General features: G+C 46.0%; 1 protein-coding gene across 1 annotated transcript in view; it reads left to right on the top strand.

Moving 5' to 3' along the window:
* DAP (death associated protein) overlaps nucleotides 1-11,860 on the top strand; it is a 62,726-nt gene extending 50,866 nt beyond the window's left edge. Inside the window, exons 3-4 of the mRNA XM_054984921.1 lie at nucleotides 3,119-3,161; nucleotides 10,719-11,860. Of these exons, the coding sequence (XP_054840896.1) occupies nucleotides 3,119-3,161; nucleotides 10,719-10,838 (163 nt within the window). The 3' untranslated portion in view covers nucleotides 10,839-11,860. The remainder of the gene's footprint in view (nucleotides 1-3,118; nucleotides 3,162-10,718) is intronic.
* Nucleotides 11,861-17,066: the final 5,206 nt, after the last annotated feature.

Genomic DNA, 17,066 nt, shown 5'->3' with positions numbered 1-17,066 from the left:
TCAGACTAGTTCTTGAAAGTATTACTTCTTTTTTACATGAAATTTGGTTTCTTTCAGTTAGAGCATCCCAAGGAAGATTATAACCAAAACACGTTGGGCCTTTTTCATGTACTAATCAAATCCTGCTTTTGAGGACTAGTTTTAGGCTTTATTGTTTTCCTTCTTTGGGTTTTTTTCTTCCTCCTCCCTTAAAATACAATCATGCCTGCCAGAGTTTTAGAAATTACCTGTTGTCCAAGTAAAATAGACAAAATACCTGTGGGGAAATGGCTGTGTAGTTCAGCTGCCTGCTTACAAACAAGTAAGAAGTGAGGCAAATTCACTCCGTAAAAAAATGACCTTAGCTGATTAGGTATCTGAAGGAGAAATGATTCTTTGGAAGATATGGATGGATACTGTTGAAATCCATTTAGAGTCTCCTTTTTATTATTTATTGCATTCATGTCCTGCTTACTTTAAAGAGTTCAGACTAGCTTACATATAATTTCCCCTCCAGGTGCTTTTAAGACCAGTATTTTTAGTTGTTTTAATGTTTTGTATGCATTTTACCTCTGGTTTTAGTGATGTATATGTTGGTTTTAATAGTTTTAAAACATTATTTTTATTACGTATGTTCTAATTTGTTAGCTGTCCTTGCGAGGGCAGAAAATCAGGATATAAATTTGGTAAAATAAGGGCCAGATCTTCATAGCCTCAGTAGTAGAAGGGTAGTATGAATTATGTAGATGGTAAAGGGATACATTATACATAATTATAGATGTAAAAGGTTTATATACAGCCATACTACTTTTTTCATGAGGTTGGGTGGGAGAGTCCTTTAGGGAATTTTTAACTGAACTAGTATTATGGAGAACGGTGCAAATGGCCAGGGAGAAAATGAAGAAAGGAAAAAAGAACAGCTGTTGTGAGATGGGTGGAAGAGACTAGGGGTGGGGGATCTTTGCTGATTCCCTATTTCTGTCACTGGTAAATTCTTTTCATTCATGCTGAGCATTGCCTGAGGCTTCTGAGGCCACCTGTGCCATTTCAATATTTCTACTGTTTGTACAAATACCCCCATTTATTGAGAACTAGCAACAGAGCCTGTTTTTTTTAAAAGGGGGCTTTAGAAAATGGAGTGCAGGAATGCTGCTGGGGCGGTGCATCGGGTCCAGGAGTGCTCCTGCGCTCCACAGCAGGCAAATTTCGGCCCCAAATGGGCCAAATTCGACCTCAAATGGGCCTAAATTGGCCCACTGTGGAGCGCAGGAGCTCATTGCACTGCTCCAGCAGCACTCCTGCGCTCTGCAGCGGCCTGATTGAGACTGAGGGCTCGTTTGGACCCGGAGGGACAGCCCACGTTGCCTGGGCTTCCCTCCGCAGTGGCGGTGTCAGTCCCTGGCAGGTAGACCCCTCAAGCCCATCCCCAGTGAACACATGTTGATTCCAGCAGAATCAGCTTTATTAGGATCTATGCAGTTCAGGTCTGTCCTCCATCACGGAGCTTGGCAGAAGTGACAATTCAAATCAAGCAGTCTATGTTATAGTTGATTTTCCCGCGCTCCAAATGACAGTTAAGGTTTTGGTGCGCAAGCCTACAAAAGTCTTGTGAGAATCTATTTAGTTATGACTATATCTCAGGTATACAATAGAATGTTCCCAGCATCTGGGAATAGCAGTGAAAGCTGGCATCTAGACACACCAAGGTCACGGCTAGCTGAGACTAGCATATTTCTCAAAGATAACTGAAGAGGCCCATTCTGGGTCCTAAGGAAGTAACATCTGCAATATGGTTATGAATGAGCAGAGAGAGTACACAGCACTTGTAATTAGTAATCAATCAGTATAGCTTCAGCATATTGTGGTACAAGCAATATAACAAACAGACAACCATGGCATGGCTGTACACAGACATGACAGGTGGCCTGTGGAGGGATGCGACTGCCTCTCCTGGGCTTCCCACCATAGCTGCGGCCTGCGGAGGGACAGGCCCGCCTCACCTGGCCTTCCTACCTCACCAGCAGCCTGTGGAGGAATGAGCCTGCGTCGCTTGTCCTTCTTGTCTTGGCAGCGGCCTGTGGAGGGATGAGTTTGCCTCACATGGCCTTCCCCTCACTGGGCCAGGGCTTTGCGGGCCTGCAGAGGGATGGGCTCACCTCACTTTGCCTTCTCACTGGGCCAGGGCTGCACGGGCCTCTGGAAGACCTTAGCGGTGCTGAGCCTTCCTGCAGCTGTGCTGGGCCTTTCCGGTCCTCTGGAGGCCCTGAGGAGGTGGCAGCAAGGCAAACCATTTTACCCCTGACTTGTTTCTTATCTCCGCATACTGCGCCTGCATGGGTATAAGACGTGGGTCGTCGGTAACATGGTTTGCTTTTTATGTCTTAGGATGTTATTTTTCTGTTTTTTTTAAAAAAATTAGAACACTAAAAGGTTACAAGCTGAGCCTTGACAGGCTTTCCTCTGTTATCTGACCCCCAGTATGTGATATTCACAGATATACATCATCTGCACATGGAGGTTCCACTTAGCCATGTCACTATTCCCATGTAGCTGTTGCTAGATCCATCCTCCACTAATTGACATAATCTTGGTGACAGAAAACAGGAAATGGTTGTCACCTTTTAACATTGCTTGTGAGCTTCCAAACACATCTCGGCATGCCACTGCAAGAAGTGGAATGGGGACATTGTTTGGACCCAAGCCAGCAATTTTTATGTTCTTATTAGTGTGTGCATTTTTCATGTGTTCAGGAGCAATGTCTGGCACAGAACGTCCTCAGCGATAGCTTCAGAATTCTCCTCCCACTGTTTAAAAAATAAGCATCTAAATGTTTGGGCCCCCTTTTTTAAGTCTTCATTTTACTTTTGAACCTGAAGCAGTTAAGAACAAGCTCCCCAGAATGAGTCAGATGTCTGTAGTTCTGGTGCCATAACAGAGGTAGCAAAAACAGGATGAACGAAGGAAGTTTTCCTGTCTGTTTTGAGAATCTGTTTGTTTTGAAGAATACCTACTCTTTTGTTACCTTGAATTGATAGTAAAATCTTCCTTTGGAATTACCAATGTTTTTTTCCTTTGGCTTCTGACTGTGCAGAACGAAATTCTTGCAGTTGTAAAATAAATGCTCTTCTTTCATTTTCAGTCCACCTAAACAAACTGTGTTCATTTCTGGAGTCATTGCAAGGGTGAGTCATTGCATGGATTTTTATTTGTTTCTTTGCTTTGAAATGGTGCCCTGTCAATTTGTTAAGTGTAAATTTAAGTTTTGGGGTTAGATCTCCTGGGTTAGATTCCACTAGCAGAGGACATTTCCCCACCAAAGGTGCATCTTGTTTAGGGAAGGCTCTTTCCACCAGAAGAAAACACCTCCAGTATTAGAACAGATCCACGGGATCTAGCTAACGTCTTCTGGTTTCACTCTTTTCTCTTTCCAGCTTTAATGATCTAAGTAGGATCTTCAGTTCCTCAGTTTTCTGTTAGCTGTATTCTTAATAGGTGTATTATAGAATTTCCATAATTTACTGTTCTGAAAGGGAGAGAGGATTTTTTAAAACGGCAGTAATGATGACTATTATACTGTGTTTGTCCCTGCTCATGCACACTCCAATCTGTTGCTTCTCAAGGTGCCAAATTGTACCATAGAAAAATAGTAACATTGGGTTTTAGATAAGTTTTAGAAGGGAGGGCAAGAGAAAATGTACGTTAAGAAGGACCCAGAGTTGATTCCCTAAAGACAGCTTGAGAATTTCTTATGGACATTTTGATGGTGGCAAGAAAAGAACAAAGACAGATTTGTGGAGGAAGAGAGTACTGGTACACATTTTTCTGGAAGACTACTTGAACCATATAGAGCTATGTTCTACCAAAGTTCTTAAGCAATGTCTTGCTACAAGAGATCTTTTATCTGAAGATGCCTAAGACCATACTTGGTCCGCTTGCCCATTTATCCAGATTGGCAGTAGCCAGCCTATCTTACAACTTGTTGGTGAGGGATAGAGATTGAGGCCCCGACCATTGGCTAACTTTCAGTTCATCTTCGTTCTTCTGTGCCTCCACACATGGGGACTGCGCAGGCGCAGGCCAGCCGCCGGAGAATTTTCTATAGCTTCTATGGCTCCGAAGGGGCCGTTTGTCGTGCGCCTCAGCGACCGTTTTCCCGCCCAAACGGTCACATGCTCCTCCAGCGACCAACGGCCCCTTCCCTCAGTTCTCTTCTTGCCGCCGCTTGGAGAGAACGTGAGCTTCGTTGCTCTGTGCTTGTGGTTTGTGCTTTGATTCTGGATTTTTGGCTTTTGACTTTGGACTTTGGACTTCGGACTTCGCTTCTTGGATTCTGATTTGGACGGTAAAAAAACGGTATTTTACGACTCGGACTGGTTGACCTCTCTTAATAGCGTGCCCCTGAAGATGGCTTCTAAGGCTCTCTTCAAGCGTTGCTTAAAGTGCCACACTAAAATGGCACAGACCGACGGCCACGAGATGTGCCTTTTTTGTCTGGGGGAGACCCACAATGTGACGGCCTGCAAAATCTGCCAAGGGTTCACAAACAAGGCCCGACAGGATCGGCAGGCCCGGCTGAATTCTTCCCTTTGGAAGGCGGTCATGTCAACGGCAACACCGATGCCTTCACCCAAGACTGGCCCAAGCCCCTCTGCTGGGAAACGCTCCAGAGCGGGTTCTGTGGCCTCTTCGAGGTCGGCGCGCCCCGCAAGTGCCGCGGCGTCGAGGGCGACCTCCCCAGCGCAGGGTTCGGCGCGGCCGCCCCAAAGCGCTTCTCCCACCGCGTCGGATCCGAGGGCTACCGCCTCAGCGCCGAAGATCGTGGTTCCGAGTCCCCGGTCGGAACCGACGACTGGGTCGATTCCAGTGGCTAAGCCGCGTTCGGCAAGGGGGGTGTCGGTGTCGAGGTCGTCTTCTTCGGAACCAAGGCCTTCTTCGGAGCCGGCGGCTAAGAAGAAAAAGACCAAACACCGTCATCGTTCTCCATGCTCGGTTCCGACGGAGGTAGTCATCATACCGCGCACGCCATCTCCTCATCTTGGCTCTCCGGTTCCGGAGGATGTGCCGGACCCGAGGGCGTTCGAGGTTGTACCGGCTGAGCTTTCCCCTGTGGCGGATCCAGGCCCGCCTCCGAGTCACCGGGATCGGTCGCCTTCCGATCGTCGTTCCCCAGCCGCTGCTTCGTCCCGTGAGCGTCGTTGGTCCGAAGAGGGTAGTGTCGGATCCGTTCACTCTTTGGCTTCTCGTCATCGCCAAGCTTCGGATCTGCCTCCTGCCTTCCGCTGCCACTGGGAAGGAGCTCCTGGTTTCGCCTATTCGGAACCGAGGCCCTCGACATCGAGGCAGGCGTGGTTCCCTCCGCCGGTCCGGGGAGAGGAATCACACAGTTCCGAGGGAGAAGACGTCGGAAGCGTCGGAGATTACCGTTCCGAGTCCTGTTCCGAGCCTTCGCCGGACGACAGCGTGGCGCCGAGCAGTAGTTCTCCGTATGAAGATTTGAGAATCTACGCGGATCAGATGGCTCGGATGGCTCAAGCCTTAGAGATGGACATCTCCTCAGCCGTCCCCCAGACCAAGGACAAGCTGCTCAAGAGGATCTATGCAGACAATCCAGCAACCATCGGCTTCCCCATGCTTGAGGGAATAGAGGAGATTGTGGAGAGGGTGTGGAAGGTGCCCTGTGACCAACCGGCCACCTCTAGGAGGATTGAGCAGCTTTACAAAATTAAACAGGGCACCTGGCCGGCGTTGTTGAAGCACCCTCCGCCTTCGTCACTGGTCACAGAGGAGTTCCAGCCTCGCCGCTCTGGACCACCCTCGGCGCCACCTGACAAGGAGGGACGGAAGCTGGACACCCTTGGTAGACGGCAGTATTCCATCGCATCCCTGGGGCTAAGGATTGCCAACTACCAGATGATCATGGCTGGATACCAGCTCTACCTCTGGGAGAAGTTGGCATCCTATGTTGGCAACCTTCCCCCTGAGCAGAAGGCGGTGGTGTCGCTTCTACAGACCGAGGCTATCCGCCTGTCAAAACAACAAATGAATGCGGGGAGCCATGCGGCCGACACTGCGGCTCGTGGGATGACTTCTGCCATCGTCCTCCGGCGCCACTCCTGGTTGCGGTCTACTGCCCTTTCCCAGGAGGTGAGATCCCGAGTGGAAGGCCTGCCTTTCGAAGGGGAATCGCTGTTCTCCACATCAACCGATGAGGCCTTAAAGAAAAAGAAGGAGGACAGGCAGACTGCACGTTCCTTGGGGCTGGCTCCCACGGACAAACCCGCCTACAAGCCACGGTACGCTCCCAGGTACGGCCCTTACCACTACCAGGGCAGGTACCAGCACCAGCGGCCGAGTTACCAACAGTTTCCGGCTTATCAGCAGCGGCACTACCCTCCTCCGCAGCAGCCCAGGAGACGTAGGCCTTTCAAGCCTCGCTCATCGCAGCCTCCGGCCCAGCAGAAGGAGCAGCAGGGCCCTGGGAGGCAGTATTGACGGGTCGACCCAGCCGTACCCCCGAACTTCTCAGACAGACTGAGGCCATTCCACTCTGAGTGGGAGTCAATAACATCTGACTCATGGGTCTTAACTATTGTTGAAGAGGGATACGGGCTGGAGTTCGTTGAGCTGCCTAGATGCAGTTCACCCCTGACAGCTGTTGATAATACTATGGCCGAGCTGGATGCGGAGATCGTGTCGCTCTTGGCCAAGGGTGCTGTGGAAGAATTGGCCTATGAGGACTCTGTAAAGGGGTTCTTCTCTAGGTTCTTCCTGGTCCCCAAAAAGGATGGGGGCTTACGTCCCATTTTAGATCTGAGGGGCCTTAATGCCTTCCTCAAGGTGACCAAATTCAAGATGGTTACATTGGCGGCTGTGATCGCCTTGCTGAAATAGGGGGATTGGTTTGCAGTCCTTGATTTGAAGGACGCATATTTTCACGTGGGAATACGGGAGGAGCACAGGAAATACCTGAGCTTCGTTTACCGGCAAAGGGTTTTCCGGTATAAGGTGCTTCCCTTTGGCCTATCCACTGCCCCACGAGTGTTCACGAAATGTGTGGCCCCTGTGGTCTCATTCCTTCGGGAAGAAGGCTGTACCATCTTTCCATACCTCGATGACTGGCTCATCGTGGCTGAATCGGAGTCTAGGCTGGGGCAGGACATTGGCTTAGTACTTAGCATTTGTCAACGCCTGGGGCTCTTGGTGAACTTTGAAAAGTCCAAGCTGGTGCCCAACTGCAAGGTTTCCTACATTGGTGCACTGTTAGACTCCGTGGAGGGTAAGGCTGTGCTCCCCTCGGAGAGAGCTAGGTCCCTAAGGGGTCTGGTGTCCATGTTTAAAAGGAACCGCTTCCAGTCCGTGCGCACTATCCAGTGCTTATTAGGTCATATGGCAGCGGCCACCTCTGTGGTGCCCTTCGCTAGGCTGCATATGCGCCCTCTCCAGAGTTGGTTCGTGCGGAGGTACGATGCTCAGCAGCACCCTCCGTCCCTCAAATTCTCTATCCCAAGGGTCATCCTATCCTCCTTGGACTGGTGGCTGGCTGATGGCCATTTGTTTAAAGGGACCCCTTTTGGCTATCAGCATCCTGACGTCACGGTTACCACTGATGCCTCTCTGTTGGGATGGGGGGCTTATTGTGGTGATGTGTGTGTGCAAGATGTCTGGTCTGAGAGGGAAAAGACCCTCCATATTAATGTGCTTGAACTAAGAGCCATTCGTTTCGCACTTGTGTCCCTTACAGCGCTCTTGAGAAATCGTCAGGTGTTGGTACAGACGGACAACACGACTGCCATGTACTACATAAATCAACAGGGGGGCACAGTGTCCATGGCCCTGTGCCGGGAAGCCACGCTCACTTGGCAGTGGGCAATCAGGAATGGCGTGACAATTCGTGCTATACACGTGGCAGGGTCAGACAATGCCCGAGCGGATGCCCTGAGCAGGGTCCTTATGCTGGACCACGAGTGGGAACTGAACGTAGAGTGCATTGGGCCGATCTTTCAGATGTGGGGTCATCCGGTTATAGACGTGTTCGCAACGGCGGCGAATACCAAGGCCCAGACATTCTGTTCGAGGGCGGGGAGCGACCCCCTCTCTATTGGGGATGCCTTCCAGTGTACATGGACGCAGGGCTTGCATTATATGTTTCCTCCGTTCCCTTTGATTCCCAGGGTCCTGTGCAAGCTGGAGGAGGACGGGACGGACTGCATCCTGGTGGCCCCGTTTTGGCCACGGCAGGTTTGGTTTCCAAAGCTCCTACGGATGTCCCAACGGACATATGTCAGTCTGCCCCCTCGGCAGGACCTTCTCCGGAACGGGAGCTTAGTCCATCACGACCCCAGGAAGCTGCACCTGGCGGCTTGGCGGATCGTTCCTCCCTTATAGGTTTTACGGATGAGGTACAGAGGGTCCTCCTGAATGCTCGCAGACCATCCACTAGGCGCTCTTATGCGGCCAAGTGGCGCAGGTTCGAAATTTGGGCACTTGCTAAAGGAGTGGTGCCTGCCAGTAGCCCCCTAGGGGTTATATTCGATTACTTGTGCCACCTGCGGGACCTGGGCTTGAAGGTTTCCTCTCTCAAGGTCCACTTGGCAGCTATCTCTGCTGCTCACACCCGAGTTGATGGTGGTACAGTTTTTTCTCACCCACAGTCCCGTCAATTCCTTAAGGGCATGTTCAACCTTTACCCACCTGTGTCGGCACTGGTGCCTCAGTGGTCGCTGTCCCTGGTGCTTTCACGTCTTACGTTGCCTCCATTCGAACCTCTGGCTACCTGCCCCTTGGACATGTTATCGTACAAGGTGGCATTCCTGGTGGCCGTAACATCGGCCAGAAGGGTCAGTGAGCTGTCTGCGTTGCGGTCTGACCCTTCCTTCCTTTTGTTTCATCCAAACAAGGTTGTCCTGCGTCCCTGCCTAGGTTTCCTGCCTAAGGTGGTGTCCGCTTTCCATCTTTCGCAGGATATTGCATTACCTGCGTTTTTTCCTCACCCTTCCTCGAAAGGGGAGAAAGCCCTCCATTCCCTAGATTTGAAGAGGGCCATAGCCTATTATCTGGATAGGACGAAAGGACTCCGGTCGAGTCCTCACCTGTTTGTGTGCTTTGGGGCCAAGGACAAGGGTAACAGGGCTTCTTCACAGACCCTGTCTAGGTGGATTGTAACGGCCATTAACAAGGCCTATTCCCTGGCTGGGGTAGCTTGCCCGCTTCATGTCAGGGCCCACTCCACGCGGTCCCAAGCATCCTCCTCAGCACTCCTTAGGGGTGTGCCCCTGGCTAACATTTGCAAAGCGGCCACATGGTCCTCTGCGGACACCTTTGTCAGGCATTATGCCATAGATGTCAATGCGGAGCAGGATGTATCTGTGGCCAGGGCTGTCCTGCACTCCCTGTTTTCCTAGGGGAGTCTTGGAGGTGGTCCTTTGCGTACCTGCTAGGTACCCTTGAGTGATATGATGTATATATGAATATATATATATTTATGTGTGTGTATATGTAAATACTGACTACGTAGATATTACTGCACAGCTTGTGGACATGTATATATGTATGTGTATATTGTTGTTGTCCTTGTTTTTCTTTAATAAAATTGTGTTGGATTTCACCCCACCTTCCTTATTGTGTGAAGCTTGGTACACTCCCATGTGTGGAGGCACAGAAGAACGAAGATGAAAACAGGGTTAACATACCTGTAACTTATGTTCATCGAGTTCTTCTGTGCTGACACACAACCCTCCCTCCTACCCCGCTGTGAATTCCAATGCACGACAATGTGATGGCTGTAACGGGAATTGGTGTTTTTAAGGTGTTATGGCTAAGTGTATTGGTCAAGCGGCGGCAAAGGAGAACTGAGGGAAGGGGCCGTTGGTCGCTGGAGGAGCATGTGACCGTTTGGGCGGGAAAACGGTCGCTGAGGCGCGCGACAAACGGCCCCTTCGGAGCCATAGAAGCTATAGAAAATTCTCCGGCGGCTGGCCTGCGCCTGCGCAGTCCCCATGTGTGTCAGCACAGAAGAACTCGATGAACATAAGTTACAGGTATGTTAACCCTGTTTTCTCTACTCTTTCTGAAGTATTAGTCTTTTGAAACTAAAGCACACCAATATAACCTCCTTCTCAAAAGCACAACAATTTTTTGTGTTTGTGTGTGTAGTTCAATTGGCTACTTGTCCTGCAAGCAGATGGTACAAAGAATGTGGTATGGCAGATTGGGAACCATGGTTATGAAAAGGATTGTTAAGGAAATGGGTTCTTTAGCTGTGACTGCAGGTATGGCTGCAGCTTGGCCATAACCCATGAGTGAATCGGGCAAAACAGGATAAATGCATACACATTCGATTAATTGTATATGGCTTTTCTTTCCACACACAAAAATGGCAAAGAATTTTGATTTTTAAAAAATCAGTCACAGATTATAAAGTCCTGATTTGGGGTATTACACTAATTGGGGTGATGAATTTTCCTTTAGTCATTCTGGCTTGGATCCAGCCAATCTGGACTGCTAGCAGAAGTGCTTTCCTCAGGCAGTAGGAGCCTCTCCTGATGCAAGGCAGTCTTTGAGCATCTTGAGTCAAAGGAATTTCTCACTGCTGGAGGAAGGCATTCCCATTAGCAGAATGGATCACAAGAGCCAACCCTTGGATATGTCAAATGGGAACAATGGTACAAGGTATTTCGGTTTGACTCGTGGGGATGGATAAGCATTCCTTTTCACGGCCATGTGTTTTGTTCTTTAATCAGGGTGATAAAGACTTCCCTCCTGCTGCAGCCCAAGTGGCACACCAGAAACCGCATCCCTCTGTGGAAAAGCTTCCTCCTCCTCAACATGTCAACCAGTACATCCACCAGCCTCGCAAATGAATTGCCTGTCCAAGACCAGTCATACTGTTTTAGAGAAGGAACGATTAAGAAGTTTGTGCTACCAGATCTTTGAAAAGTGATCTCATGCTTTTTGCCTTAATTGACTATGGTTTAATTCAAAAGTGGGGGGGGGAGGGGAAAGAGATGGGGAATTTACAGTTCTGTTACCCCAATCTGATGTTGCTCATGGGTCCTGCCAATCAAAAGTGTCACGGTAATAGAAATGTAACAGGAAGGGAATAATAATAGCACAGATCAAATCATTGTTTTAATTAATAACTATTTTAATTTTTTTTTGTTCCTGGGATTTGGCTGTACAGGAATGTGTAAGACTTTGGGGGTGGGGGAGAAGCAGTTTGTCCCTTTCTCCCACCTCTTTCTAATTAGAGGTTTTCAAAATGTGTGAGTCTGATTTTATGGCATCATTTTGATTTTTTTTTAAAAAAAAAAATCTTCCTACTCTGTTCTTAAATATATCTAAGGAAAAGCCAGCTTCTTAATTTTCTTTTTTAGTCAAAAAACATATGAAAGGACCACAAATGTCTCTCAGATGAGTAAGAGATCTCCTGGACGGTGTGAAACTTTGGGGGATTTATGTCATAGTTCTTGTAACCTAGCCAAAGATTTTGCCAGTCAGTCATAAATGGTCTCCCTGCATCCTGTCCAAAACTACTGAGCAATAACACCTGGTAATCAAATAAAAATGGCAAAATTGGGTGGTCTGCATTTCACTGGATTTGGAGAGCTTTCAAGATTCTTACCATAGCATTAAAGGAACTCTCATCCCTTCAAAAACACCAATGTAAATGTTCAGGAAAGCTGAAGGCTGCCGGGATGAGGATTGTAGAATTGGATGCTCCCCCATGTCCCTGTGAAGGGAATTCTTGCATGGGAGAACATTCAAACACGCAATGCCTTACCTGCCACCTAAAATGTTCCATTTCTGGCAAGACTGTACCATGTACTTACTTCTGCAGGTTTTACTTGGCTGCACATTGGCAAATAAACTACTTGGACAGTAATTACATTCTCATCCTTTTGATCACAGCAAGTAAACAGCAAATGACAGATAAAGGCCATGAATCAGTTCTAGGTCACTTTGTTATGTGTAGCTCTGAGTACTGAGTGGAGATATACACGTCCTGTATGCACTTCAGGTACATCTTTGCTTTTTGTGGGAAACAGATGAACATTTGAGATGCAGCTTTAGATGTGCCTCTCCATCAGTTGCATATGAGTATGTTCCTTGCTGGATTAAGGCAACAGTGTAAAAGTTGCTATTTTAACTAAGGTCCAGTAATTACTTAATTAAAAAACCAGGCCTGGTCATCCATACAAACTTGTAATAGAATCTACAAATCACTTAGTTCTGCATATTTACGTTAAACTGGCATTTTTATAGAAAATCTTTTGCAAATTAAAGTGCATTAAATCATACTTCTCGACCAGTAAACTACCAAGCTTTTGCCCACTTTAGAAAAGTTGTCTGCTGTGAAATAGTTGTTCTTGCAGCTGATCTGGCAAATTGAAAAATTCCTACCCTGCTGTGGGCTTTGAAGAGTCAGTTTGATGTAGTGGTTAAGAGCAGCAGGACTCTAATCTGGAGAGCCGGGTTTGATTCCCCACTCCTCCACTTGAAGCCAGCTGGGTGACCTTGGGTCAGTCCCAGCTCTCTCAGACCTCTCTCAGCCCCACCCACCTCACAGGGTGTTTGTCGTGAGGATAATTATAACACACTTTGTAAACTCTCTGAGTGTGGCATTAAGTTGTCCCAAAGGATAGAATATAAATTGAATGTTGTTGTTGTTTTTAATGACAAATAACAAGAAAGGGTTTTAATACAGCCTTCCCACCTCTGAAATATTGCTCAGTAAATGTGTAATTATTTTGTGACTGACTGATTATTTTAAAATAAACCAAAAGGGGGAAAAAAGCAACTGGACCTTGCTTATTTTCTTCAGGATAATTGGTTGTGGGTAAAAAAAAGCCATCTTATATAGACTCCTTTTGCTGAGGTAAAATCGCATAATTCGATTCCCAGCCACTGTCGAGTATATGTGTATTCCACTTTTTCTCCATGTCAGAAGATTCTGCTCTTGGGTGAACAAGAATTCCATCTAGTGACTTCCATCTTCAAATCCCGATTGATGATACAATTGTAGGGAAAACCAAATCAGCCACCAATTCCTAGAGCTCAAAGCAGGACTTCTATCAAAGTCAAATGCAGCCCGTTGAAGTGAAGGCAGATCCTTGGCTAAGGATCAGGCATGAGATCCGCATGAACGTCACCCCCTTGTCTTAAAGTGTTTGTCTTCTATTTTGTGTTATTTAAATGTCAGCTTTTATAAATGCTCCTCCACTTTCCCACAAATTCCACCACATGACCAGCAACATCTGGACTCCCTTCTTGATGACACTGATAGGCACGATGCTGTCACTTAGGAAAAAAGGATTGGCTGGTTCTCCTCAGTTTAAGACCAAGGAAATCAATGAAACCCAACTGCTGTTCAGCAAAGGGTAGGTGCTTCATGAGAAACAAAGTTAAAGTTAGAGACAACTGTTATAATTGTGTTTTTAGAGACGCGAGAGGCAAAGTGTTTTTGCCCTGCAGCTCCATTAAAATTCCTATTGTAGAAGAAATGAAAACGGCCAAAAAAAAGTTATACTTTTTAGTTCTGTATGCAGAGCCACCTCTTTTATGAAGGTTTATTAAGCTGAATAATGTGAGACATGATAACTTTTATCCAAAAGGGTAATAATATATTACACACACAAATTTTCTTCGTGGGGAACAAGAGTGGATTAAGAGACACTGAGCAGTTGTCATATATCTGCCGTTGGAAAAGGTTAAGTCCCATCCTGAAATCAGTTGTCTGTGCATCGGACTCAATAGAATAAATATTAAGGCCCACTTCATACGTACATGTGCAACACTTGATGTGTCCATGTATTACTATATAGTGAATCATTGTGAGTTGAAAAGCACGTGATTCAAGGTGAAAAAGAAGTTCTTCCTATGACCGCATTCCCACTGCAAGCCACTTCTGTTACTTCTGTTCAAAAATTGCTATGCCATGCAGCCACTCCTTATGGCAAATCTCCATTTGCTAGCTGTATGTAGTCATCTCCCTATGGTCAGCAATTTTATGATGGTGAAGGATTAAGAAATCTGAAGAATTGCAGTTTTAACAACATCAGTCAATGGATTGTGTTCGCTTCTTTTGTCCAGTGACAAGAGAACTGAGGACTAGAATGGTGGCTACCTTGGAACAATAAAGAAGTATTGTTTCAAACCGTGGTACATGCAAATGCCATGTTCTGTGGTCATTTTTTAAAACGTTCTATCACAAAGTCCAACAAAGTCATCCATTCCATGATTAAGAAAAAGGCCTGTACAATCCATGATCCTCCATACCAAATCTGTAGCTTATCCCACCAGGGATTCTCAGTTTTTGACAAGTTAGCTAGTTTTAGCACCAAGCAGACCTTGGTATATACAACTGAAGAACTGTGTTTGCCTTGGTTTGGGCCACAAGTTGTTCAGGGTTGGCCTAGACAGAAATAGTTGATTATGAAAGTATCTCCAGTAAAAATTAACACGGTTGGCATATTTGTAAGCATAAGAAGACTGTTATTCCTAAATTGCATTGGAAAATATTTTATTAAAAAAATACTACCAGGCATGCTAATCTATTAAGTGAGATAGATGTTAGTACCTTCCAATTTTATGCAATTTAACCATTGATACAAAGTGCATTGTAAAAGGATACATGAAAGGCCAACCACCAAGGCCTAGGGCCCAAAGCCTTCCCTTGATGTTGCCTGCTAGCATTGGTATTTAGAAGCTTTACTGCCTCTGAGTGTAGCCACACCTAGTAGCTGTTGATGAACCTCTCCTTCCAAAATCTGTCTAATCTTAATTTAGGCCAGCTTCTCCCACAGTAAGCATTAGCTGTTCCTGGCTGAATATTCTCCTTTGTTTATCTGTGTACTCTCATTCCCCCCTCCCATCTGTGTTGTCTCTTTGATTACAGCCTCTGTTTATAGGCAGTTTATTAATGCAGCCCATATGTACAAGATCAGCTGGTGGTTAGAAGGGGTGTCCTAAAGGTGGTGTTGCCCCCAAACTCCTACTGGACATTCTCTACATTACTGGTACGGAGCTGAGAACAGAGGAAGCTACTCAACTGACTTGCACACTCCAGCCACCCCTAGAGACATCTGTTTTAATCTGGATGTTTAAAAATGGCTGTGGTTTTAAACGTAGACGTTTCAGTAGTTAACACTTCTCAGTTTATATTGTAACACTGACTTGTTTTACAATACCAAGTGTTAGTAAAAATTTGAAAATTGCATTGCAACTGCTCCGTATATCTTTTGGAAAATAGAGAATGTTGCTTTCTTTGGCAGGTCCAGGTAAGTGTGTGTTATGTGCTGTCAAGTTGTTTCCAAGTTATAACAACCCTATGAACGAAAGACCTCCAAAACATCCTATAATTAACAGACTTGCTTAGATCTTGCGAACTGGAGGACGTGGCTTCCTTTATTGAATCAAGCCAACTCATTTTGGGTCTTCCTCATTTCCTACTGCCTTAATTCATCCATTTTCTCCGAATGTATAGTTATGCATTGTAGTTGAAACTCCCGAACGTATGGGATATTCTGCATGGTCAAATTACATTGGTTCAGTGTCCAAAAATTGCTTCAGTGACTCTTCTGAATTCCACACAGTGAAAGGCTGCATCTGCTGAGGGGTGTGTGTGTGTGCATTTTGCCCCGTGCATGTACCCTATTTTTTTTTAATCAGAGTGAAGACTCTTTTTTTTTTTTAATGTGCAGAATTTTTTCTTCAGTGCAAGCCTTGGCCCAACCTTTTGCCCTCCCTTTATTTTCTGCATGCTGGCTGGCTGAACACCGATGTCCAAGCACTCCCCCTTCTCCTCCTCACTCTTCCCCTTCATCTTTCCCTTTTGAAAAAAATTAATAGCGTTATTGCGTTATGTACGCACACTAACCAAGGAAGTATGAAGTAATTTGCCATAGTCTGCTCGCCAACACAAGCTATGGAAGATGACATTTTGTACATTTATCTCTATTTTTCTTGTTTTGTTGTCCAGTTTTTCCTGATGCTCCTTTTTCTTATTCCATAACAATGTTGTAACAATGTTACATTACAATTTCTTCCCAATTTTTTAATACCCATTTTCTTCTAAAATTATCCAAATTAAAATTAACATCACAGAAGATCCATGCTTTGTACTGCACATGTGCTCTGTTCCTTCCGTCACGTTCAGTTCTCATGTGATTCAAAACATGGCGTTTATGGAGCATGCGTGATTTCCTGGTGGTGTCATACAATCGTTCCTGATAGGCTCACTATGAGCATGTGATTAGGATTGTCCAACCACGAAACTGAATCTCTGGGCAGTAAAACTTCAAACAATCTCCACTGAAACAGCAGCACCATTCCCAGCCTCTTAACGGTCAAACGTTATGATGTTAAAACGTTATAACACACGCACAAAAAAACAAAAAAGGAGATGCTTACAATGATGCAAATGCTGACATTGTCAACATCCCAGAAAGCCCGAATCAAGAACAGTGCAGGGGGGAAAAAACAGACATCACTTTGGTTCAATTCCCCCAAGTGCAGAATTACAGAAGCTCAAAGGAGATCTGGTCCTCGCAGGCCCGCTACCCACAAAACTTGTGTGTGTGTGGGAAAGCCCTATGAGAAGAGATGGCAGTTTACATGGGCATTCTGGCTAGTAATGGGAATGTTAAGCATATTGTTGTGCATTTGCTAGCATTTTCTAGTAAATTCAGGGGATCCAGCTTTTTTCAAGAAGCCCACATTTTGACACCATGAGAAATCCAAAAAGTGTCAGTTACATTAAGAGAACTCCTTTCTCCTTTCTTACTGATTGCAGAAAGGAGGAAAAGATAATAGAGAGAAAGAAAGATAAAACTGAAATTGATCAAACTTTGTTGCTTTTAAGCAAGGAAGGTTGACAGCTTTTGAACATAAGCTCTGACATTTTATTTGCATTGTGAATATGGCTTAATGTTAAATTGACTTTCAGCTGAGCCACGTTTACTGAATATCTTTGGGCATCTTTGTCTGTTTAAAAATTCAGCAAAAATGTGTTTTAAAACGAACATCGCTTTTTCAATTCAGTACGAGCTTGTGATATTATGACCAATCCTTGCGATGACCTCCACCTCCAC

This window comes from Eublepharis macularius, chromosome 7 (genome assembly GCF_028583425.1).
Source record: "Eublepharis macularius isolate TG4126 chromosome 7, MPM_Emac_v1.0, whole genome shotgun sequence".
NCBI lineage: Eukaryota > Metazoa > Chordata > Lepidosauria > Squamata > Eublepharidae > Eublepharis > Eublepharis macularius.
The sequence above is the reverse complement of the archived record's forward strand: the minus strand, read 5'-3'. Positions and strand labels throughout refer to the sequence as shown.